Source organism: Prionailurus viverrinus, chromosome B3 (assembly GCF_022837055.1).
Source record: "Prionailurus viverrinus isolate Anna chromosome B3, UM_Priviv_1.0, whole genome shotgun sequence".
Taxonomy (NCBI): Eukaryota; Metazoa; Chordata; class Mammalia; order Carnivora; family Felidae; genus Prionailurus; species Prionailurus viverrinus.
The window spans coordinates 88,982,934-89,008,854 of record NC_062566.1 but is presented as its reverse complement, the minus strand read 5'-3'; the positions used below and the strand labels follow the sequence as shown (position 1 = coordinate 89,008,854).

General features: G+C 36.6%; 1 protein-coding gene across 9 annotated transcripts in view; it reads left to right on the top strand.

Moving 5' to 3' along the window:
• The first annotated feature begins 56 nt into the window (after positions 1–56).
• The window catches only part of KLHL28 (kelch like family member 28), a 35,280-nt gene continuing 9,415 nt past the window's right edge, over positions 57–25,921 (top strand). Inside the window, exons 1-3 of one of the 9 annotated variants that reach the window (XM_047862059.1) lie at positions 57–184; positions 12,226–12,389; positions 17,633–18,531. In XM_047862059.1, coding sequence (XP_047718015.1) covers positions 12,288–12,389; positions 17,633–18,531 — 1,001 coding nt within the window. In that variant the 5' untranslated portion in view covers positions 57–184; positions 12,226–12,287. Of the gene's footprint in view, positions 264–1,457; positions 1,809–12,225; positions 12,390–13,057; positions 13,089–14,082; positions 14,426–17,632; positions 18,532–25,921 lie in introns of those variants that run through there. The other 8 variants (XM_047862058.1, XM_047862062.1, XM_047862061.1 and 5 more) reach the window with 8 other exon arrangements.

The following is a 25,921-nucleotide window of genomic DNA, read 5'->3' as shown; positions in this document are numbered from 1 at the left end:
GTAGAGCGGAGAAGGCAAAGCAGCGTGAAGGCATTAGACGGAAGTGACGTTCTCGCTCCGAGCGGAAGTTCTCCTCCCCACCGGAAAGAATTGGGGTTTGACTGGGGACAAGCAGGGGATCCTACCCCGACACCGCTGGCCTGCGACTTCTCTTGTTGTTACCTGCCTGATTCCGGGGACTCAGGTATTTTCCTTTTGCTGTCCTCCTGCGGCGCGGGCTTTGGCAGAGTTTTGCCGGAGTGACGCTGGTGCTGCAGTAAGAGGTAAAGAAATGAACAGGAGCAAGCAGGGAGAAAGACGACATCTTCTTGTGCAGGGCTTGTTATCGTTGCAAATGCGTTGCTTTCTACAACCCTGAGTTAGTGCGATCCTTTTGTCCTGCGGCCCGCGTACCCTGACAGGAGATTCGGACCAAGGCCAAGCTTATAGCTCGCGTACTTTTTTCAAATTCTGGTCTTTGGGGCCCTTATTCTCCCCGCCCTACTTCGCTTACACGATGGTCTTGGAAGGTTGATGATTTTTTCATTTTTCCTTAATCTCACCACTTTAAATTCTCTTTTAAAACGTACTTAATTTATTTTTCCCTGTAGCTCCCACCTCTCCCTTAGACGTTCTCAAAGGCCCCTAATGCAGTTCCTTTATGAGACTTACCTCCTTCCCTCCTCCAGCGCCCTGTGCCATCCCAACCTCCCTGCAGGATCCTTGGCGCGTGTCTGCAGCCTTTCAGTCTCCTGGAAACCGAGATTGCAAAGACAGTTTCAGTTGCGGTTGAAGGCTTGGCATCACGGTCCTAAGAGAACTGCCCTGTAGATTTACGGCTAATAATAGACATTTCTTTTTTTAGGCGAACTGTGAATTTGGTGAGTGGTTCTTTCCTGTTGTAAATGAAACTTAAGCGAACACAGTTGAAGAGCTGGAGTGTCGGAGTGTCTGTTGTGAGGCTGTATTCTTGTGGAGTGTGTGGGGGGAGTTGGGCTTTTTTGAAGCATAAAACAATTACTTTAGGATGACTTATTGAGAAAAGGCTGCTGAAAAGTTATCGTTTGAGGTCTCCCATTTATGCATTTTAAATGTAAGTGAAGTCAGGATAATTGAGTTACATATGGCAAACCTTTTTTAAATAATGTTGCTGGATAATGCAAGTTAAAACATAATTTCTGTTGTCTTAAGTACAATTTGGATATCATAGGTTTCTTTTTTGTCTTTTAGGAATAGAGTAAATGTGAATGAGGCCTATGTAAACATCCTTATGTTTTGGTTTCGGTTCTTTTGTGGTTGGTTGTTATTTTGAGTTTAGTCAGTCATTTTGGTGTTTAAATGAATCTGCCTAATTTGGTTTAGGTATATTTCAGTAGACCAAAAAAAGAAAAAAAAAGTTTTTTTGTTTTGTTTTGTTTTGTTTTTTAATTTAGGGACAGGGTAAGGGCTGGGGAGTTAAAACACAAGAGATGATTGTAGCAGTCGTCAGTGAAAAGGAATGTCTGTCTGGTTTTCCTATTTCAGTGTAAGAAACTCATATTTATACTTTTAGTCATAAAACTCCAGGTCTCGGAACCCCAATTCAAACTAAACTGAGTAAGAGAATGATGTACACTTTAGAATGTACATATTGGAATGCTAGTTTATGTTGGAATAGAAGATAACCCTTTCCAGTGATCAGAATTTTCAGGTGGAAGAATCCAGTGCACTCTTTCCTGTATCCAAGAACTTGGGAAGCCAAGTTAGTAAGTGGAGGTTGTGTGGTAATCATGGAATCAAAGAAAAGGAACTTGGAACGTCTTGAATGATGTACCATCATCAAAGTTATGGTAGAAGCTTTAGAATTACCCCTTCTCTTCATAGTGAATACTTTTCAAGGATTGTGGATACTTAAACCAACCAGTTATTGTGCCTTTCCCTTAGAATAAGGCAAAATGAGTCTTAATTTTGATCCTTTTTTCAGGGCTCTGTAGATCACTATGTTATAGATGGCAATTTATTTTGTATCTGTTACATTTAATTTCCTTGGTAAAGACTTGGAAGATGCATTAGTCTCCATGGTGGATATTTAGGAAATGGGACCTTAATTAACATCATACATCTTATTAATTATCTTTAGGGGTTATTTTGTGGAAGGCAGATTGCATCCATTTAATGTATATTCGGTCTATTTCTTTTACAAAGAAAAATTTTTAAAAATCTTATTCTTGAATTCCAGGAATCCAAGGAATTGTAGAAATTGTGTATTGACTAGAAAAACCTTTTATGTTTAACCATAAATAGAGATAGGATAAAAAATTTTTTTTAATGTTTATTTTTTGAGAGAGCATGCAAGAGTTTGGGCAGAGGGGGCAGAGAGATAGGGGAACAGAGGATCCCAAGTGGGCTCTACACTGACAACAGAGAGCGTGATGTGGAGCTTGAACTCACAGACTGTGAGATCATGACCTGACCCGAAGTTGGACGTTTAACTGACTGAGCCACCCAGGCACCCCAGAGATAGGACAAAAATTTTTAAGTCAAATTCCAAAATAGTGGAATACACTATGTGTTTAATAGTACACCTTTTAAAGTTGAAAGGCTGTAATTAAGAGTACGTTGAAAATACCAAATTCAGGTAAGACAAATTAAAAATACCAATATTTTTTAACAAGTTTAGTTAAATTAATGGATTATAGGAGTATTTGTGATACATTAATTTTTTGAGCTGAACTTAAGGTAAATAAAATTGTCCTAAAAACATCTCTTATTTTCACAGACATGAGATATTACTTGGTTGGGTAAACCACTATGATTTTTTCTGTGTTCTTACTCAGATTTTACAGACATTAAAGAATATTGGAAATCAGTGTGAATTCTGTAAACTGTTAAGAGTTTTGTATAGTTTTAAGAAGTTATTGTGAGTAAATGCTATGCAAATGAAAGGTACAATTAACAGATCATGATATGACTACCATTTATTGATTGTTGGCTATCTGTCATACAGGATGATAAGTACTTACTGGATATGGACTCATTTAATTTTCACAACAAGTTTTGGAATCTACATCTATGTTTGTACTGTGGCAATTGTATCCATTGGAAAGTAATTGAACAGAGAAAGAAAGTAAAACTCAAGCTATGTAGGTACATGGTAGAGCTTTGGAAAAGCTTTGGTGGGGGAAAGTGTTGAAATATAGGAAAAAATTAGATTTTTGTATTAATCATTCATATATTATATTATATTTATTCATATATTTTAATTATATTTATTAAATATATATTTTATATTTATTATATTTTTATTATAAATATATTCATATATTTTTTCATATATATTTATTATATATTTTATCTTGAAAATATTATATATATTTTAACCTTTTTTTTAACAGTTCTGTACTGTTTTAGTTCCTTATTTGAGCCAAAACTTAATAAGGTTAAGAAATTATGAGTCTGTTTTTGTATATGTGTAATTAAACAACATTTTAATTTCTTTAGGTTTATGTTTCAAAGCTGTTGTGCAGTTTGGACTGAGTCAAAATTATAGTTTTAAACAACAATCAATTTTTGTTGTATTTCTGGTGCTAATCTGTATGAGGTAACAGGATCTCACATTCATTGCAACTAGTTTTATGTAACTTAACAGCTTTTACTGGATGTAGAAAAGGCTTTGGGAGCTTCCTTTCTTTTGTATTATTTCTGACTTCATGATATAATGATTCATACTATAAGAGGCTTCTAATGTTACTTTTGTTTCTTGATATAATGAAAGCCAGGCCCAGAGAACAGGAAAATATGCCAACTTGTTCATAGGCTCACTGATAAAATAGTATGCCATCAGTAATTGAATTCTTGTGTGAGGAGAGTTGAACTGTGGGAAAGAAATTTAAGAAAATGACTGACCTAATAAAATATTATTTCATAAATCATACTTGTTACAGCAAAATATATGTGTCTGGATTTTTTTTTTAACAATTCTTATTTCTCATCACTATTTGTTCTCCTTGTAGCAGATAATTGCCTCCCAACTGATTTCAGCACAACTGTTTTGTAATTTAGGTGTCAGTTAAATAGTTACTAAACTCACAGCTTGACCTTTATTAGCTTTGTTTCGGAACCTGAAATTACGAAGCTGCTGCAGACTATGGAAAGTTTGATTTTTATCTAACATTGTGTTTATATTGTGGATGTTTATGTAACAATGCTACTATTATATAAATAACAGAAGGGAATGATTGTTCCATAGATCCTCTGTATTTCATTTTAAAACCTTGATGTACTTTTAAATATATATATGTGTGTATTTGTATGTGATCTATCTATTTTTGAGTTTCTATTCTGCCCTTTTTTAGTTTCTTGTTTGAGTTAAACTTTACTGAGATTAAGAAATTATGAGTTTATAAGTGAGGCTTTATAACCTGGTAGTGAAGAACTCTGGAGACAGCATACCAAGGTTTAAGTCTTGCCTGGGCCTAGTTTCTCTATGCCTCAGATTACTTTATAAAATAGGAATAATAACAATAGCACCTATCTCGTGTTGTTATTCTGAGGATGAAAGGAGTTAATACATGTAAAAAGCTTAGAACAGTAACTGGCACACTGTGACAGTCAAAGGTATTTCAGTTGCTCTTTATTTAAAAAAATGTTTTTTAGTGTTTGTTTATATTAGAGAGAGAGAGAGTGTGCACTAGCAGGGGAGGGGCAGAGAGAGACAGAGACAGAATCTGAAGCAGGTTCCAGGCTCTGAGCTGTCAGCACAGAGCCCCATGCAGGGCTCGAACCCACGAACTGTGGGATTGTGACCTGAGCCGAAGTTGGATGCTTAACCAACTGAGCCACCCAGGCACCCCATTCCAGTTGCTCTTTATAGAATCATTTAGTTTTCTCAGAAGTGGTAATAATTATAAATTGATTTAGTAAATATTTTGAGTAGGTCTACACTGTTCAGCTTTGAAATTTTTTTAATGTAATATGTAGAGAATGCTATAGTTCCTATAATGTCTCTTACTGCTTGTATGATCTTTGTCAATTCATTTAAACTCTCTGCACGTCAGATTCTTCATCTCTAAGTCTTAGGCCAAGTTTAGTGCCTTACACATACATTTTTTTCTGTGCAAGATTTCAAAAACATGCAAAAATAAAATAATACACAAACCTTCATGTCTCTATCACCCAGCTTCAACAACAACATGTCATGAGATCATCTACATCTACATCTGCTTGCTCATCCCATATTAATTTGAAGGAAATCTCTGAAAACATTATCTACAAATATTTTAGTATAAAAAGATAAAAACCCTTAAAAGTACTATATATGTAGTTATATGTTACATATGTAACATATAAACGTATAAAACATAACTACAGTATCCTTTTTCAGCAACTAAAGTTACAGTGATTAGTTAATACAATAAATTATCCAGTTAGTGTACAAATTTCCAGTTGTCTCCTAAATATATATGTATGGGTATGTGCACATGTATGCATGCGTGCACACACCTGTACATTTCATTAGTTGTATTTGCTTGATCTGTGTTTCAGGTTTATTTTGAACTGTAGGTTCGTTCTCTTTTATTTCTTTCAGTTTATTTGTGGAAGCATCTAGGTTATTTATTCCATGAAGTTTCTCACAGTCAGGATGTTTTTTGCTAATTGCATCTTTCTGTTATAGTTTAACGTGCTTTTTCTGTTCTCTGTATTTCTTGTAAATTAATAGTTGGATCTAGACTGTTGACTGCATGTTTGATTTTGGTGTTTGGGGGGGGGGGGAGGGCGGGGAGTCCAAGAGTATCCATAGGTGATATTATGGTCTCCTATCAGAAGACCCTGATGTCTGGTTGTCTCTTTGTGATATTAGCAGCCCTTCATAATGAAAGCCTACCTACATTTATTCATTAAGATTGTGAAATGGTGGGGTCGTCTGGGTGGCTCAGTCGGTTAAGCATCCAGCTTTGGCTCAGGTCATGATCTCTCTCGCAGTTTGTGAGTTCGAGCCCCGCGTCAGGCTCTGTGCTGACAGCTCAGAGCCTCGTGCCTGCTTCGGATTCTGTGTCTCCCTCTCTCTGCTCTTCCCCCATTCATGCTCCGTCTCTCTCTGTCTCCCAAAAATAAATAAAAGTGAAAAAGAAATTAAAAAGATTGTGAAATGGTGACACTCTGTCATTGCTTTATTAACATTCCTGTATTTATTTATTCCTTTACTTTTATGAAAGAAACTTCCCCTCATTTGTTTGGTAATTCATTGGTGTAGTTAGTATTGAAAAGACATGATAAATGTTTGATTCTTTCCCTTTATTTACTAGGTTTCATATAATAAGTTGGTTCATTAGCATTTCCAGTGGTGATGAATTAGGACTTTTTTTTAATCATCATAATTTTGTTATCATTATGGACTCATGGGTTTAAGCATATCTGATAAGTTTTAATCAATTGTAGTTATTGATGTTCAGTTTGTCCCATCTTTGACTAATGATAGCCTATTCAGTTTGGCTCCTAAGTTTTTTATAACCTTCGCTGTCATTGATAGCTTTCTTGCTACCTAGTATGTAAGAATTCCAAATTTATCTTGACGTTTTTGTGCCCCAGGCCTTGAATCAGCCATTAATCTAATAGTTTCTAACCCTTTTTAGGAAACAGAGCTAGTAAATATAATTAACTTTTTTTCTTAAAATAATATATTTTATATATTTGTGTATCTCATTTGCATTTTATATGTTTATGCATAAAATATATATCAATATATAATTAATGTTTCTGTATATAGATCTATTCTAAACACTTTATATTCAAAATCAGAGTTCAAGGTTTATATTTAATATCTTAGTCTCAACATCTTTATCTCTTTGCTCCCCTACTGAGAATTACAGATCATAGTGACCCTAGGGATGATTAGAAATGCCTTGTAATAATGCATTTGCAATGCACACATAACAGTTTCACAATACAAATAACACTTTCATCAGCAATGTGATTACTGAAAATAGTGGGTTTTTTTAGGGCATATCCTACTAGGAAAGGACCATCAAATTACTGTTTTAAAGGTATTTTGAATGGTACGGTTAGACCACTAACTAGATGAACATTGAGTTCCTTTGCTTTTATTTTCAAATTTATTATGGATTGTGTTTTCAAGATTTAATTTTGCTTTATAATTATATAAAATACTTTTTCCATAGGCAAATCTGTAAAATGGGATATATTCAGAGATGTCTAGCTTCTATCTCTATCCCCTCCACTCTGTTCCCTCACTCCTCCTGTAGATAACCTTTAAAAATATATATTATTTAAGGGGCGCCTGGGTGGCGCAGTCGGTTAAGTGTCCGACTTCAGCCAGGTCACGATCTCGCGGTCTGTGAGTTCGAGCCCCGCGTCAGGCTCTGGGCTGATGGCTCAGAGCCTGGAGCCTGTTTCTGATTCTGTGTCTCCCTCTCTCTCTGCCCCTCCCCCGTTCATGCTCTGTCTCTCTCTGTCCCAAAAATAAATAAACGTTGAAAAAAAAATTTTTTTTAATATATATTATTTAATATTTCCTTTGTTTTTATGTAAGTGAATCTGTATATTTGTAACCTCCCATTTCTTAGGTAAATGGTGACATACTATACACATATTTCTCTTGCTTGGATCAGAGATCCCTCTAGAGCCTATGTACAGAGATTCCTCATTCTTCTTCCATAGCTGCATAGCACTCGATTGATTGGATATGTCATAGTTTTTTTCAACCATTCTTTTATTGGTGGACTTTAGAGTTGTTTTAAAATTCTTGGTCAGTTACATCTTGCTCTCTTAAGCATAAAAATAAGCATAAAGAATTATTCTTTTGCTTTTACAAATAGACCTGCAATTATTAACCTTATGAAGGTGCCATTATATATTTTGTGCCAGTATATTTTTTGGGTAAATTTTTAGAAGTAGGGTTGTTGGGTCATAGGGTAAATGCAAATGTAGTTTTGCTAGATTTTCCAGATTTACCTCCAGAGGTCTTAAACATTTGACATTTGCACAGCAGTGTGTGAGAGTGCCTGTTTCTCACAGTCATACCAACAGAGTATATTGCCAGGAAAGAATTATTAACTCATTTTAATCCATTTGATTGTAAGTGAGGTAGAGCAATTTTCCATATAGTTAAGAACCATTTGCATTTTTTAATGAGCTATTCATTTCTTTAGCTTATTTTTTCCGTGGGGCTAGAGTATTTTAGAAATGTTATAAATATTCTGATATGTGTTATATACGTGTTGCAAATATTTTTCTCAATCTCCTATTTCTCCTTTGCTTATCATTTCTTTTTTTGTTGTTTATTTATTCATTTCGAGAGAGACAGAGTGAGTGGGGGGAGGGGCAGAGGGAGAGAGAGAATCCCAAGCAGGCTCTGCACTGTTAGCACAGAACCTGATGCAGGGCTCAAACTCGCCAAACGCGAGACCATGACCTGAGCCAAAACCAAGAGTTGGATGCCTAACCAACTGAATCATCCAGGTGCCCCTCCTTTGATTTCTTTAGCTAGGCAAAGTTGTGATGCAATCAAGTTAGTCTGTTTTTTCACTTATTGCTTGCTTCTGGGTTTTGTGTCATAATTAGGAAATTATTTCTCATCTCGTTACAGAGGAATTCACCCTATTTTATTGTAATAGTTGTATGATTTCATTTTTTACTTATACCTCTGAGCCATTAGGAATTTATACTGGTGTAGATATGTGGAAGGGATCTAATTTTATCTATTTTTATAAGGATCTAATTTTATCTATTTTTATTCAGTTATCCTAACCTACTTATTTAAAATTTTTTTAATGTTTTTATTTATTTTTGAGAGAGAGAGAGAGAGAGCGCACTAGTGGGAGAGGGGCAGAGAGAGAGGGAGACACAGAATCCGAAGCAGGCTCCAGGCTCTGAGGTATGAGCGCAGAGCCTGATATGGGGCTGGAACTCACAAACTGCGAGATCATGACCTGAGTCGAAGTCAGACGCTTAACCAACTGAGCCACCAGGCACCCCTAACCTGCTTATTTAAAAGCCCTGTTTTCCTTATTGATTTCAAGATAATGGTCTTTATCATAAGCTAAGTTTCCATATGCTGAATTATCTATTTCTGTATTTTAATTCTTCTCCATTGGTTTGTTTCTCCAAACCAAACATTCGGTTTAATCCACAACAACAAACTTTACAAATGAGAACATTCAAGTTTAGAATAAGTAATTTGTCCAAAGTCATAACAGCTATTAAGTAGTCACATGTAAACTCGATCCCAAATCTCTCGATTCTGAATTTGTTCACTGTTCTTCCCTGTTTTCCATGATACTTCTTTTCCTTCTGCACAAGGTTGTTATTGAGATAAAACTGTCAATGTAAACTGGCAAAGATGAGGTTTTAAAGATTAGAAGTTACTGCTTCTTTGAGTTATTTTTAGACATTTAAGGTAAATAGCTGAGAACCAAATATAGTCACAGTTGTAATTTGTAATTTTGAAGGAGTTACAGTGTGACTTAGAATTTTTTGGCAGTTATACTTGTGATGGCAATATTTTAACTGGTTCTTAAACATTAGCATACATATCAATTGCCTGGAGGGCTTAAAATGCATGTTGCTTTTGCTGCCCCTTCCTGTCTATGTCTATGTTTCTAATTCCTTAGGTGTGTGTGGGCTCAAGAATTTGTATTCGTAACAAGTCCCAGGTGATGCTGATGCTGGTGGTACAAGGATCAAATTTTGAGAATCATTGTTTTAAAGCTTCTAAAAAAAAAGTTAAAGTTTTGTGAATTGCTTTTGGGTCACATTTCTTCAGACAGGAAAGGGGTCAAATTAAAAATTTTAAAAATGATGTTATGACAAATCTCCATTATAATTCATTTTAAGTTTCCTGTCTTAACCTTTTTAAAGTGTATAGTTTGAATTGTTTTGGTTGAGCATTAAAAATATTATCTCTTTACTTAGAGCGCGTGCACGGCGCACATGCATGCATGCGCGCACACACACACACCCAGGGGGTGGGGGGGTGGATGGGGAGAGGGAGACAGAGGATGTCAACAGGTTCTGCGCTGACAGCAGACAGCCTGATGCAGGGCTCAAACTCATGAACCATGAGATCATGACCTGAGCTGAAGTTGGTCACTCAGCCAACTGAGCCACCCAGGCTCCCCATTCACAGTATTTCTTAACTTAAAGGGAATGAACATCGTGTCATGTGTATCCTGTACAGTGATGCACGGAACTATGTGTGAGTGTTTTTTTCACAAAGTCATCTTTGCCAGTTCCCTTTCTTTGAGTTGTTTTTCAAACTTTGATCATTTTTATTATTGGGGGGGGGGGGGACTAAGAAAGTAGGTTAAAGGAGAAATCTATAGAAAGTCTGAGTGTAGGGGAACAGCTTCATCATGACCTTCATCATTGCCTGTATGTGTCCACAGAAGGAAAAGCTTGAATCCTGGGACTGCAGCTTATCTGAGCGCTGGAACACCTTGTGATTCTCCTGAAACACTAAAAGTTGGCAGACCTTTATGGAGCCGCTACAAGTCCATCTCCCACTTGCCTTTTTATAACCCTGAGAGTCTGTCATGAGAGTGCTTCTTTTAATCTCCCTGATTACGATGAGATGTGGGGCTTTCATGTGCCCCTACCCCAAAGAATAGAGCTGCAGAACATAAAACTGCCTAGCTGCAGTGTAGTTTGGGTTCTTCTAACTTGTGTTGCCATCGTCCAGCCCCTTTTGTTTTGTTGTCTTTTTTGTTGTGTGGGACAAGAATTCAGGAAGCCTAGTCTTTGGCTTACTCTTCTTTGTGTGCCACTAGCAAACTGTCCAAATTTAAAAGTGCCTTGTATCTTTTCCGGTCAGATTAGCCAGGCTTTGGTTATGTTAGTTCACTCAATAGTAAGTAAGCTTCTTTTTTTTTTTGGTAAGCATGAAAGGAAGTCACACGGCTTAGCCAGCAAAAAACAAGCCTTTCTAAGTATGATATTGGTAATAATAAATTGCATCTAACAGTTACTGAGTTCTTATATGTGCTGTTTTGTCTGTGTTTTACTGAGATGAGAAAATGAGACTTTAAGATCACTTTCCCAAGGTCACACAACTAGTAAATAGTAAAGACAATATTGTGACCCTAGGACCCTGATTCCTGAGTCCCTTATTAAAATCATACTGTCCTGCATATCTGGATACTTGAGATACACACACACACGTGTGTGTGTGTGTTTATGTGTTTTGTGTGTACATATATGTGTGTGTCTTTTTACAAATCAGTATTGTATCATGCTTTCATATTATGTTAGTGGTAATTTATTAGTCTTAAATACACAAAAACTAGTTTACTGTAAGGATCTATTACTATATGGTTCCTATTTATATAAAAGTGAAACAAATGAATAACTGATTAATTTGATTTTTTTAAGTTAATTTTTGAGAGACAGAATGGGGGAGGGGCAGTGAGAGGGGGACAGAGGATCTGCAGCAGGCCTCATGCTGTGAGCAGAGTCAGATGTGGGGCTGGAACTCATGAACTATGAGATCATGACTTCAGCCGAAAGCAAGAGTTGGCCGCTTAACCGACTGAGCCACCCAGGCACCTCCATTTACTTGATTTAAAAATCAGCTATTCTGCAATACTTTATGGGGCACAGGATTTCAGTAGTACAGAGTGGATTTCTTACCTAGTAGTGAGAAATGGTGCAACCCAGAAAGCAGAATACCTTTTAAGTAGTCAAGAAATTCACTTCAAATGCAGTAGCTTATTGATAAATAAAATTATATTTATCAAGAACTTACTGGTAAACAATATTCTAAGCACATTATATGTATAAGCTTATTTAATCTTTGAAACATCTCTGTATAATTAATAATAATAATATAGTTATTGAGTAACTTTTACCCCTAGGTTATTTTACATGATAAACCTTCAGATTTCTTTCTCTTCAGACTCAACATCCTCAGTTCCATTACCCATGAGACATGATTTGAATTTCTTCTCTTTGTCAGGTGTTATACTTTGTTTAGCTCCCTTTTAAAGGATGGTATCCAAAATCTATACTCTAGATGTAGTGTGACATTTGCAGAGCAAAGTGAGAATGTCTCCGTTAGTTCTGCATATTATAGTTCTATTATTGCAACTTAAACGTACATAAGCTTAGTGTACTAAAATAATATTAAAATTAAAACCCCTGAGCCCTTTAAACATATCCTACAAATGTATCTTTTCTCTCTTAAGCTATACTTATGTAGTTGTTTTGTAATTCATTATAGAATCTCAACATTTACCCTCTTAAATTTCTTGTTAGATATCAGGTGTTTTTGGACCCTTGATTTGTTAACCACTGATTTTGCTGTCTTTGGAAGCTTCATGTCACCTGCAGAGTTGAAGGGAATGCCCAAGTATCTTCTTCATTTTGGCCTTACAGCATGTTCTGGAAGCTTTCCTCCAGATAAACCTCATTCCATGAAGGTGGTATACTCTCATGTTGCTAATTTAGTTAACTGAAGTTTATATTTTTTTAGTTTTGCTGTCAAAATCTTGAGAGTCATTGTAAAATTCTTTACAAACATCTAGTTCAACGTCAAGTCTTTTCCTGGTGTCCAAGTCTTCTATATACATTAAAAAAAAGAAGAAGAAACAAGATTAGTCTATAACATGTCTTACTGTTATTAGCTCATCCATTCTAGTTTTACAGATCACTACATCCTATTCTAGGTATTCACAAATCAAACCTTTAATAATTTATTCTAAAATATTATCAAATATAACATTAACTTTATCAGAATGTTGAATTTACGGTCTTATTTTTTAAAACAGTCTCCAGTCTGTGGCACTGGTAGTAATTGAAAGATTAGCTAAGTCTCCTTTTTTTAAATTTATTTTTTTAAAGACTTATCTTTTTTAGGAGCACCTGGGTGGCTCAGTTGTCTTGATTAATACAGCTTTATAATAATTGTTTTTCTTTTTTTTTCAATTTATTTATTTTGAGGGAGAGAGGCAGAGAGAGAGGGAGAAGGACAGAATCCCAAGCAGGCTTCACACTGGCAGTGCAGAGTGGATGTGGGGCTTGAACTCACAAACTGAGATCATGACCTGAGCTGAAACCAAGAGTTGGATGCTTAACCAACTAAGCCATCCAGGGGCCCCTATAATAATTCTTGAAATTAGGTAATGCCAGTCCTTCAACTTTGTTCTTTTTCAATATTGAGTTGGCTCTTCTGTGTCTTTTACTTCCCCTTATAAACTCTGGAATCAGTTTGCAATATCCACAAAATAATTTGCTGGAATTTTGATTGGGATTGCATTGAATATATAGTTCAAGTCAGGAAGAACTGACATCTGACATCTTGATGATTTTGAGTCTTTCTATCTATCCATGAACATGCAGTAGCTTCTTATTAATTTAGTTCTTTGATTTCTTTCATTAGAATGTTACAATTTTCCTCACATAAATGGTGTATATATTTGTTAGATTCGTATCTAAGTGTTTCATTTCTTTAGGTGTTAGTGTCAAGGGTAATATGTCCTTAATTTCAAATTTCACTTATTCATTGCTGATGTATAGATAGAAAAGGGATTGACTTGATATTAGCCTTGTATCTTGCTATGTTACTGTAATTGCTTATTAGTTCCAGGAGTGTTCTTGTTGATTGTTTCTGATTTTCTACATAGACAATCCTGTAACCTGCTAACAAAGGCAGTTTTATTTCTTTATTTCCCTTTCTTGTCTGATTAAATCTCCTTTTTCAACCCCTTCTCTTATTTTCTGTTTTTTTTTTCTTAATTTTTTCTTTTGTTAACATTTATTTATTTTTGAGAGAGAGACAGAGACAGAGTGCAAGCAGGGGGAGAGGCAGAGAGAGAGAGGGAGACACAGAATCTAAAGCAGACTCTAGCCTCTGAGCCCAACCGAGGGCTCGAGCCCATGAACCGCGAGATCATGACCTGAGCTAAAGTCAGATGCTCAACCAACTGAGCCACCCAGGCTCCCCTTTAATTTTTATTTTTGAGAGAGAGAGAGAGAGAGAGAGAGCGCAGGGGTGGGGGGCGGGGAGAGGCAGAGAGAGAGGGAGACACAGAATCCAAAGCAGGCTCCAGGCTCTGAGCTGGCAGCAGAGCCCAACGTGGGGCTCAAACCCACGAACTGCGAGATCATGACCTGAGCCAAAGTTGGATGTTTAAGTGACTGAGCCATCTAGGCACCCCCTTTCTCTTATTTTGAATCCATTCACTTTTCCTGTTTATTCTGCACTTTTCAGTCTGAATAACATTCTCCTTGTGAAATAAGACAAATGAAAGTTGAGAGAGTTGAGAGTCTTAGACAATGAGAGAGTTGTTTATGTTACACAAAACGGCACATATAATTAATTGCATATAAAGGAATTGAGTATTTAAATGTTTACAGACTTACAGATGAAGTTAAATTTGACCCAGCCTGTTGAGAATTTGAATTGGATGAAAAGAAAATGAGAGGAGAAAGGCTATAGACAAAAATCAGGCATATGGTAAGAAAATATTTGTATAGCCCTTTAATAATTACATGAGCTTTATTGGAATGAAAGGTTATTGTGGAAAGAATGGGAATTAGTGAAAGTGAGGATATGGGAAGAGGCAACTTAATAAAATGGCACTTAAGTGCTATATTCATGGCACTTCAAACTGTATGGAACTTTACATTTAAAATGGGCGCCTGGTGGCTCAGTTCGTTAAGTATCCGAATTCAGCTCAGGGCATGATTTCATGGTTTACAAGTTGGAGCCCCACATCGGGCTCTGTGCTGACAGCTCAGGGCCTGGAGCCTGCTTCGGATTCTGTGTCTCCCTCTCTCTCTGCCTCTTCCCCACTCACACTTTGTCTCTCCCTCTCTCTCAAAAACAAATAAACATTAAAAAAAAAAACAACTTTAAGAAAACATTTTCATACAACCTTTTGAGGTAGAGGGAGGTATTCTTTTATGAATGAAAAAAATTAATATTCAGATTAAGGAATGTATCGATTCCATGTAACAGTATGTGACCTAGTTCAGACTAAAACTCATCTTATATTTCCAAGGTCCCTTTTATTTCCTGATGCTGTTCCCCTTTTGTTGCCTCATCATAATACCCTGTACTTGTAACTCTTGAAAGTTTATTGCATTTTCATGTGCAATATCTAATTTGACCCTCAAAAACCATGTGAGGTATATAGTTCAGGTATAATGTTTCATTTTATAGATCAGAAAAATGAAGATGAGAGAAGTTAACTAGATGTAAAGTAGCTTAAGACTGCTTTTTAATCTTTTCACTTGTTTTCTGTATGTTTTCCATTCCTGTTGTTCATTTTTCACTTTTTAGTCAAAATACTAATTTTTTCCAGTAAACTGAGACTAAAGGGAGTTAAATAGATTAAAAGGTCAATCCTATAGTAAGTAAAAGAACAGATCCAGATCTAACCGTATGCCTATGGCTGCTGTCTTCTTACCAATTTTCTGTTCTGGAATAAAGTACCTACTGGAAGACACAGAATTTTTTTTTCCAGAAATTTCTTGAGACTTGTTCATACCATGATTGGCATTATGCTGTTAGATGTGTGGGGGATTATTTGGAGAGATCAGAAGTGGAGGTCAGTGATACCAGCTGTTAGGTGGCCATGTTACCATAATTTGTTAATGGATTTAAAATTCATTTGAAACAAGTGTGAAATGATGAAGTTCTTGATGAAGATAAAAGTTTCAATATTTGGATATTTCCACTTAAAAATGCATAGGAATAAAGTGCTATACTCTCCCAGTCCTACCTGTATTGATACTGGTTTGGAATGTTTTGATTTATTTGGTAATACCTTAAAAATTAGAATCAAATCTTCTACTTTTTTATTATCCCAATAACTTATGTTTGAAGTGTGAATGAGATAGGAACAAAGCAGTTCATATTTCTAAGCAGCTGCTAAGATCCATTCTGAAGAAGGATGCCTGGGTGGCTCAGTCGGTTAAGAGTTGGACTTCAGCTCTGGTCATGATCTCACGGTTCTTGGGTTCAGGCCCGTGTCAGGCTCTGTGTTGAGAGTTCAGAGCCTGGAGCCTGTTGCTGATTGTTTGTCTCCCTGTCTCTCTCTCTCCCTCTTCCCTGCTCACACTCTGTCTCTCTTTGTCTCTCTCTCTCTCTCACACACACACACACAATATATATATATATATATATATATATATATATATATATATATGTACATATATTTTTAAAAAGATCCATTCTGAAGTGTCCATGTATTAATTTTTTAGGTAACAAGTTGCAACAAACTCAGTTGCTTACAGCAACAGAAATTCAGGGGCACCTGGATGCCCAACTCTTTGATTTAGGTTAAGCATCCAATTCTTTGATTTTGGCTCAGGTCATGATCTCACAGTTTGAGGGAGCAAGCTCCTCATCAGGCTCCAAGAGCATGGAGCCTGATTGGAATTCTCTCTCTCCCTACCCCCTCTCTGCCCCTCCCCTGCTCGCACTCTCTTTCTCTCGCTCTTAAAATAATAAACCTTTTAAAGAAGCAACAGAAATTTATTCTTCCACAGTCCGAAATTAGTTATCACTGTGCTGAAATTAAAGTGTTGGCAAGGCCATGCTCCCTCTGGAAGTTCTAGGGAAAGAATATGTTCCTTTCCTCTTCCAGCCTCTGGGGGCTACCAGTTATTACTTGGTTTGTGGCTGCCTCATTCCAGTCCCTGCCGTCGTGGTCATATTACCTTCTTTTCTTCTTTCTGTGTCAAATCTACAGTCTTCTTACAAGTTGCATTTAGGGCCCACCTGGATAATCCAGTAGATAATATCCCCATCTCAAAATCCTTAATTATAACTGCAGTGTTGTTGTTGTTTTTGCCAGATAGTACCATTCAAAGGTTCCAGGGATTAGGATGTGGATATCTTTTTGGGAGCCATTATTTAATTTACCGCAATCCCTATTGCTTCTTTTTCTTCTTTTATTCTCCTCTGTCTCTTTTTTCCTGTTTTTTATTGTTCATATTCCAGACATACAAAGTGGCAAGAAGATTGATTGAATATGATCTAAAGTTATGGTGAAGAGTTGAGTAGATATGGTGTAGATGAGTAGGTGAGCCTAATTGCCTTCACTATAGAGCATCAAATTGTACTCACATTAATTTTTATTGTCATTCAATTGGTTGATAGTAATACCTTTGTTAAATTCAGCACCCTTTATCAAAGTAATTATTGAATTGTTGACTAAAATGTGTGTTAACATGGCATTTCTTTCCAGCTAAAGCATCTGTTGATTAGATTGGTAGGCATTGATATTATTCCTGATAAAATAGCCAGAAACCTACTAGCATTGTTTCAGAACTCATTTTCCTTTAAGCATTTTCACATTTGTAATTTGTCTCAGTGGTAACTCAGACTTGAATTTAATGAAAGGAAACAGAAGAGTTGGCAGAGTTGTAGTCCAAAAATCCATTGTCAAGAGACCTTTGTGGTTTGGGACATATCACACACATAACCTTTGGGCCTCTGTTTCCTAATATTTATGATATAGAAGTTGAACTATATGATTGGTAATATCCCTTCTACCTCTAAAAGCTTCTGTCTAGTATTTAGTATAAAGTATTAAAAAACCAACAAACAGACCAGTAAACAGATTTTGCTAATTTTATACTATTTGAAAAAGGAATCAATCATATTAGCAAGATCATTTTGAAATGACTGTTCATGCTTTTTGTTTTTCCATAGATGGACCACACATCCCCGACCTACATGCTTGCTAACTTAACCCACTTACATTCTGAACAACTTCTGCAGGGCTTGAATCTTCTTCGTCAACATCACGAACTCTGTGACATCGTTCTTCGAGTAGGTGATGTTAAAATCCATGCTCACAAAGTGGTACTTGCCAGCATCAGCCCATATTTCAAAGCTATGTTCACTGGAAACCTTTCTGAAAAAGAGAACAGTGAGGTTGAGTTTCAGTGCATTGATGAAACTGCTCTCCAGGCCATTGTGGAGTATGCCTATACCGGGACTGTTTTTATTTCACAGGACACAGTTGAATCTCTCCTTCCAGCAGCAAACCTACTCCAGATAAAGCTTGTCCTAAAAGAATGTTGTGCATTTCTTGAAAGCCAGCTTGATCCTGGTAATTGTATTGGAATTTCTCGTTTTGCAGAGACATATGGTTGTCATGACCTTTATTTGGCAGCTACTAAATACATATGCCAGAATTTTGAAGCCGTTTGCCAGACTGAAGAGTTTTTTGAACTTACACATGCTGATTTGGATGAAATTGTTTCCAATGACTGTTTGAACGTAGCTACTGAAGAGACTGTTTTTTACGCACTTGAGTCTTGGATCAAGTATGACGTACAAGAACGTCAGAAATACTTAGCACAGCTACTTAACAGTGTGAGATTACCATTGCTGAGTGTTAAGTTTCTTACTAGACTATATGAAGCAAATCATCTTATTCGTGATGATCGCACTTGTAAACATCTTTTGAATGAAGCCCTAAAGTACCACTTTATGCCTGAACATAGACTTTCTCATCAGACAGTCCTGATGACACGACCTCGCTGTGCTCCCAAAGTACTTTGTGCAGTAGGAGGAAAATCTGGACTATTTGCCTGTTTGGACAGGTAAATAGAAAGCTTTCTTAAATGATTGATATTAAAAGATTTTATGCTCTCTAAGTATGCTAATGTTCTATATTTTTTAAAAGTTTGATTTTACTATTTGCTTTCTTTGCTTCTTTTTATTTCTTCCATTCTTCCTAAAACACTTTCCTGATTGTTTCAATCACATTGTCATCCATTCTCTTCAACACTCCCAGTTATTAACAACCTCCCCTCAAGCCCTCTCTGCACAAACTTTATCCATTTTGGTTACTTTTCTACCATTTTATGTCTTTTTTTTTTTTCTTTTAATTTGTGAAACTTTTTACGTTATTATTTGACCAGGTCAGCAGGGATTTATTATTGGTAACTATAACAGAAGATGCTGAAGAGGAGAGCTAGGAATTTTTGATGAGGGCAGACTGGGGACTATAGTGGGTTTGAATGAATACCATTAATTAGAAGAACCACCAAAGAAGTAAGAAAAAGTAGGATACCAATACAAATCATAGGCTTCCATATTTATTTTCTTTGGTGTGAATATTTTTTAATGACAGAAGTAAAGAGTGTTTTCTTTTCTAATAACTTACAGTAGGAGTTGTCAGACTTTTTTTTTTTTATAAAGAGCCAAATAGTAAATATTTTAGACTTTGCAGCCATATGGTGTCTGTCGTAACTACTCAGCTCTGCCATTGTAGTGAATGCAGCCATAGACAGTGCGTAAACAAATGAGGTGACTGGGTTTCCAACAAAACTTTATTTACAAAAGTCCCTCATGGGCTGATGGTGTCTGTCATAACTACTCAGCTCTGCCATCGTAGTGAGTGCAGCCATAGACAGTGCATAAACAAATGAGGTGACTGGGTTTCCAACAAACATTTATTTACAAAAGTCCTCTGATTTGGAGCATTATACAAGTAACCTTTATATATTGAAAATATAGCAGGATGTTACCTTTGCATTACCCTTGAATGGGAATGCTTCATGAAAACTTTCGTGTTTGATAATATGGATTTCTTTCTGGCCATTTTCAGAAATTTGGTAGATTGCTTTTTTTCCTGTCCAGTGATAGGAAACTTGATCTTTTAGCGGTGTCAACTGATACATCTGTATCTTTTAAAAAGTCTTACTGTGCATTTTAATTGTCTAAAATTAAGTTAATTGCATAGTCTAAAGCTAGTATCATAGAGATTGGGCTGTAGGTAGAACATTAGTTATAGTGACTATAAAAATTATTTACTCTTATTGTTAAAGGCATTAATTATTGGCATAAAGTAAACCATATTAGTTAAATGTCATGAAAGAAAATTCCAAGTGTGAATTTACCTGGTAAAAATTCTTGACCAGTTGCCTCTTGGTCTCTCAAATATTAAAAATAATAGACATAAGGGTGCAGCTGGTTAAGCTTCCGACTCTTGGTTTCGACTCAGGTCATGATCTCACGGCTCATGAGTTTGAGCATGGAGCCTGCTTGGGATTCTTTCTCTCTCCCTCTCTCTCTCTGCCCTTTCGCCACTCAGTCTCTCTCTATGTCTCTCTCTCTTTCTCCCCCTCTCCTTTTCTCTCTCTCTCTCTCAAAATAAACTTAAAAAATAGACATAACTTTTTGAAGAGTTATAAGAACTGTTGATGTGTTTAGACCCAGTAATCTTTCATCATACAATCTGTCAAAAAAAATTTTTAATGTCATTTGCCCTAAGCTAGTATTATTGCAGTATAATTTATAACTATGGAAACAGTGGAATCAATCTAAGTAATTATTCAATATATTTCTGCAAAAATAGTGTAGACACAGTGCATCAGATACACTATGCTGGGTAATGGATCTTTAACAGATTTATAATTTAGTTAAGGAGACAAATATTTATTTATTTGACAAATATTTAAATAGGTAATTGTAATATGTAGTGTTAATGCAGTGTTTAAAATAATCCCATGGAAATGTTAAGGAAAGGCATTTATCCCACTTGGAGGATTTAGGGAAGATATTGTGGAGAAGTTAACGTCCAAGTTGTGTTGAAGTTGCTAAGCAAGACCCAAGCAAAAGACAGCAGGGGCATCACAGGAAGTACACAAAGACACAGTGCAATGGAATGACAGTATAGGGTGTGCAGAAAAGTGAAAGCTGTTTGGAGGGAGCCCTTGGGTGACTCAGTTGAGTGTCTTATTCTTGATTTTGGCTCAGGTCATGGTCCCAGGGTTTTGGGATTGAGCCCCACATCAAGCTCCACACTGAGCATAGAGCCTGCTTGGGATTCTCTCTCTCTCTCTCTCTCTCTCTCTCTCTGCCCCTCTTCCCTGCTCTCTCCCTCTCTCTCTTTCAAATAAAAATAAATAATTAATTAAAATATTTAAAAAAAAAAAAAAAGCTGTTTGGTATTCCAGAATATAAAGTTTGAAGATCAGGGGTACTTGACTGGCTCAGTTAGTGGAACATGCAACTGTTGACTTTGGGGTTGTAAGTCTGAGCCCCATGTTGGATGTAGAGATTACTTAAAAATAAAATCTTAAAAAAGAAAAAAAAACATTAAAAATAAAATAAAGTTCAAAGGTCTAACCAGCAAGTGATAGACAGTGGTCAGTATGGACCAAGTAAAGAATGTATTATGTGCCATGATGAAGAGATTTTTCTTAAGTGGGTCAAAAAACTAAGAAGGATAGTGCAGTGATCGGATTCATATATTAGATCATTTTGACTGCATTATGAAGAAAGATTGAGAGGCCAGGATTAGTATCTGAGTGATTAGGAAAGAGGTTATTATAAAAGTGTAGGCAAGAGATTATGAGGTCCTCAATTAGGGTAGAAGTAGCAAAGTTAGAGAAGGGGGCATTAATTAAAAAATGTTTTAAGAGAGCAGACTGACAAGATTTAGTTGAATGGATATGAGGGGATGGCCAAGATGAGTTTCGTTTCTTGGTTAGATATTAGATAAATATATACCAAGAGAGAGAATATAGGAAGAGGAGCCATTTTAGAGGGGAAACTAATAGGCACTGAGATCGGAGTGCCTATTAAATATCCAAGTGAAAGATGTCCCACTAGCTGGACATGATTGTAAAGCTCAACAAAGAGATCAGAACTGGAAATGGTAAGTTATTGGCATGTAGTAACACTTAGAGGTATAAATTAAAACCATGAAGTCTTCTGGACTAGCTTAAATGTTCCTTCTTTCTGCCCATTAAAAACATAGAGAAAGGAAAAAAGATTGGCTCATAAATGAACCTCTGGGGAACACTAATCAAGATGAGGGCAACAGGAACAGTCTTAGAGGTCAGAGAATCAAGAGAGAATAGTCATTGTGTTTTTTTTTTTTTTTTAATAAGATAAAAACAGGGAGACAAACCATAAGAAACTCTTAAATACAGAAAACAAAGTAGGGGTTGCTGAAGGCGAAGTCGGTGGGGGGATGGGGTGGTTGGGTGATGGGCATTAGGAGGGTACATTTTGGGATGAGCACTAGGTGTCCTATTTAAGGGATGATTCACTGGGTTCTACTCCTGAGGCCAAGAATACACTGTATGTTGACTAACTTGAATTTAAAAAAAAATAAAGTCAGCCTTAACAGCCTTAAAAAAAAATTAAAAATGAGGGAAAAAAAAGAGAGGATAGTATCATGAAATCCAAGCAATTTAAATGTATCAAGAAGGAAGAAATGTGACTAAAAATGTAAAATGCTAAAGAAAGTTCCAGAAAGATAAAGATAGAAAAGTGGCTCTTAGACTTGACTATATGGGGAACATTTGTGACTTTTGGTGGATTGATTTCAGCATAATTGTAGAAATGCTACATTATAGCAGATTGAGCTGTGTATAAAAAATAACGGAATAAACTGTGAAGACTTAACAATCTTGGCTGAGTTGAGAGAGGTAAGGCAAGCACAATGATAGAGTCAGGAGAAGTTTTTGTTTATTTTGTTCTGGAAGAGAGAGACGTGAGTATGTTTCTGTCAGATGCCAGTAAAGAGGGGTAAGGTAAAGGTACAGGACAGAGGAATGGTCACTGATGGAGCAAGAGTTTAAAGGAAATAGGAAGGGGTTGGTACCAAAAGCAAAGGTAGGTTTTAAGTATAAGAAAGAGAAATTCCTTTATGTTCCAAGACCAGAAATGAGGATAAGTTTGCTGGAGTGGGGAGGGGTGGGAGAAGGAGAAGGGGTTTAAGATAGATACTATCTAGTAGCCTGTTTTTCCCTTTAACTAGTAAAGGAAGGAGGTCTGCAAAAGAGGGAAGTGGAGACTAGGTAGGTAGCTTAAGGAAGTTCTCAGGAAGCTCTGAGAACAGTGTTGTTTCTATTTACACAGGGTGTCATAAGGATGGCAGTACATTAAAAGTGTTTTTGACTAATTATGCAAATACATTAAATGTTAAATGGACTTTAGCCAAACCACTCATGACATCACTCACCTCAGTGCTCTAAGTTACAGGTCAAATTCCAACAAAGAAGCTCTCATTACAACTAATGATTCATTTGTCCTCAAAGATTATAAGAACTAATGCCTTTATATCTTGTATCTCTGTTTACCTAGAAAAATCATCTCTGAAAATCCATCATCAAAGCTGAACTCTTATTATCATTGAGAGGTTTTTTCTTACACCAGTTCTCCAACACTAACTGTGGGTCCAGTAATTCCATTCTGACACTATCCAGAGTCAGCCCAGACCCCACTGCTTAAAGGCATAGTTTCAGAAGACTGTTCCCACTTAAGATGCTAGCCACAAAAGGGGATGCCCAGGCTACCCACAATTCTGTAGGGAGGACTGAAAATTCAGGGGTTCCCACAACACCCCCCTCGAGTTTGATAATTTGTTAGAATGACTCAGAGAACTCCGGAAAGTACTTACTTACTATTTCCAGCTTATTACAAAGGATACAACTGAGGAACAACCAAATGGAAGAGAGACATTGAGCAAGGTGTGGTGAAGAGGAGAACAGCACTTCCATGCCCTCTTTGGGCATGCCACCACCTTTTCCACCACCCCCACCCCCTCCCCCTTTCCCCCCAGCATTTCAATGTACTCATCAGCCTGGAAGCTCTCTAAAACCCATTGTTTAGGGAATGTAATAGAGATTTTGTTATAAGGGTATGATTGATTAAATCATTGGCCATTGGTGATTGAGCTCAACCTCCAGACTGTTAATTACATGGTTGGTACCTCTGGCTACCGCTCCCATGCTGAAGCTATCTAGGTGGCCACTTGTAGTCACCTCAGTAGCATAAACTCAAGTGTGGTTGAAAGGGGCTCATTATAAAAAACAAAAGATATTCTTATCACTCAGGAAATTAAGTTTAGGAGCTCTCTTCTAGGAACCTGGCACATAACCCAAATAGAATTTTTATTGCACCGTTATTGTAGGTTCTGTATATCATCTAATTTAACTTTATTGCCCAGCCCTCTTTTTTTTGACTCCTCAGAGCTGTCTGCCATGTCCTATAGAATTTATATTCAATCATAAGAAAAATCTTTATTTTTAACTTCTTACTCTGAAATATGACTGATGCTTACGGATACTGTTTTTGCCAGAGCCCTCTCAAAACCATTTTGTTTTCCCATACCTCATGTATCGCAGGTCCTAAAGGTTGAGTAAGTGTTTTCTTTGTTCCTCATATCCAATTTTTTTTCATTTCCCTTCTCTCAAAAATCTCAACTCATTCCAAGTGTTTGCCATTGGGTGATATCATTCGATATCCCTTCTTATTGTCAACATCTGCTGTCCCTTTAGTAACTACATTTAGTAAAGATTTTTATAGCTGGCTTACATTCTTGTTGATTTCATCATCCCCGTAGTATGATCCACAGTTATTCAACAACTTTGCCTCTCTCCTTGATCTCACTTCTAACAGTCTTTTCTGCCTTACCTTGGGCACCTATTCTCATGATCATACTTTCAACTTTGTCATTACCAGTGACTTCAAACTTTCAAAATCTTGGTTTCACACATTCCAGTCTCTGACTAGCCAGCTTATTTATTTCTTGCCAGCTTATTTCTTGTCAGCTTATTTATTTCAGTACATCTACTGCAATTACTTTTTGTCACCTCAAGACTTTTAATCCTTTGGCCCTATAATCAGAAAACTTTATTGCTCACCAATCACTAAGTGTCCTCAACTTCACTCCTTACCCAGCTTAGATTCCAGGAACATCACTGTCATCATCCCTTTGAATACACTCATGGCTCCCTTGCCCTTCTTTCCTTCCATCATACTCATCTAGTTAAAATTAGTTCTCTACTTATGCCCTGGCTGCACCTGAGCAGTGAAGCACACATAATACCCATCTTAAATTGTGTCACTTGGGGCCCTTAGCACTCTCAGCAACCCCTTTACCTTCCCTAACCAGTTTACTCTTTGACTCCCTTTGAGGACTGTTTTATACCTTCTCTTCTCTGCATGAAAACATCCAAACCCCACAACCCTCACCTTCCAACTCTCAGCTGATGACTTCATCTCTTACTCTACTGAGAAGATAGAAGCAATCAGAAGAGAACTACCTCATTTTCTGATCTCCAGATCCACCAAGTTACTTCTAAGACCATTCCCTCCATTTCTCTACTTACTAGCTTCCATTCCTCTCCTCTACACAAGGACTCTGCTCTTGCATGTATCCCATCTCTCTCTTACATCGCCTTCTCCCGTTGTACTGCATCATTGCCATCAGCATGCAGACATGCTTTGGTTTAAGTTCCCAGATTAAATCAATCTTCCCTGAATTCCATGGTCTTTCTCTGCTCGTCCTTGTAACTGCTTCGTGTCTGTTTTACTCTTTATAGTAAAATCCTTAGAAAAGTTGTTGATATCCACTGTTTTCACTTCACCTCCCATTCTCTCTTGAACCACTCCAGTCAAGACTTGTCCACACCACCCCACTGAAACTTCTCTCATTAAGGTCAAATAATTCCCTGATGTATCATTCTCATTGGAACAAGTTCATATTTTTAAAACAAGCAATATAACAAAACTGTATATAGGCATTCAATGACTGTTGAATGAATGAATGTTCTTTGGTCATACTGAATAGAAAACGTATTTTTATGCCATTGCACTATTGAGTTTGGAGGCATTGAAATGAAATGTGTATACTTGCAAGAGTCCATATATAATAAGCACGCAGGATATAAAGAATAAAAACCCAAGTACCTATCAGCCAGCTTAAGAAATAACTGTTAACAATACCTTTAAATTCCCTTGTGTCCCTCCTGTCCCTCCTTGGTACATCTCCTTTCTTCCCCTAGAAATAACTAACCACTATTTTGAATTTTCTGTATATTATTTCCTTGCCTTGCATTGTAATTTTCATCACATATTTATGTGCCCCAATATAGCATTAGGTTTTACATGTTTTTATCTAAATGCAGCATATATATTCTTCAGAGATGTGTTTTCTCACTAAATAGTAAATTTACGAAATTCACCTGT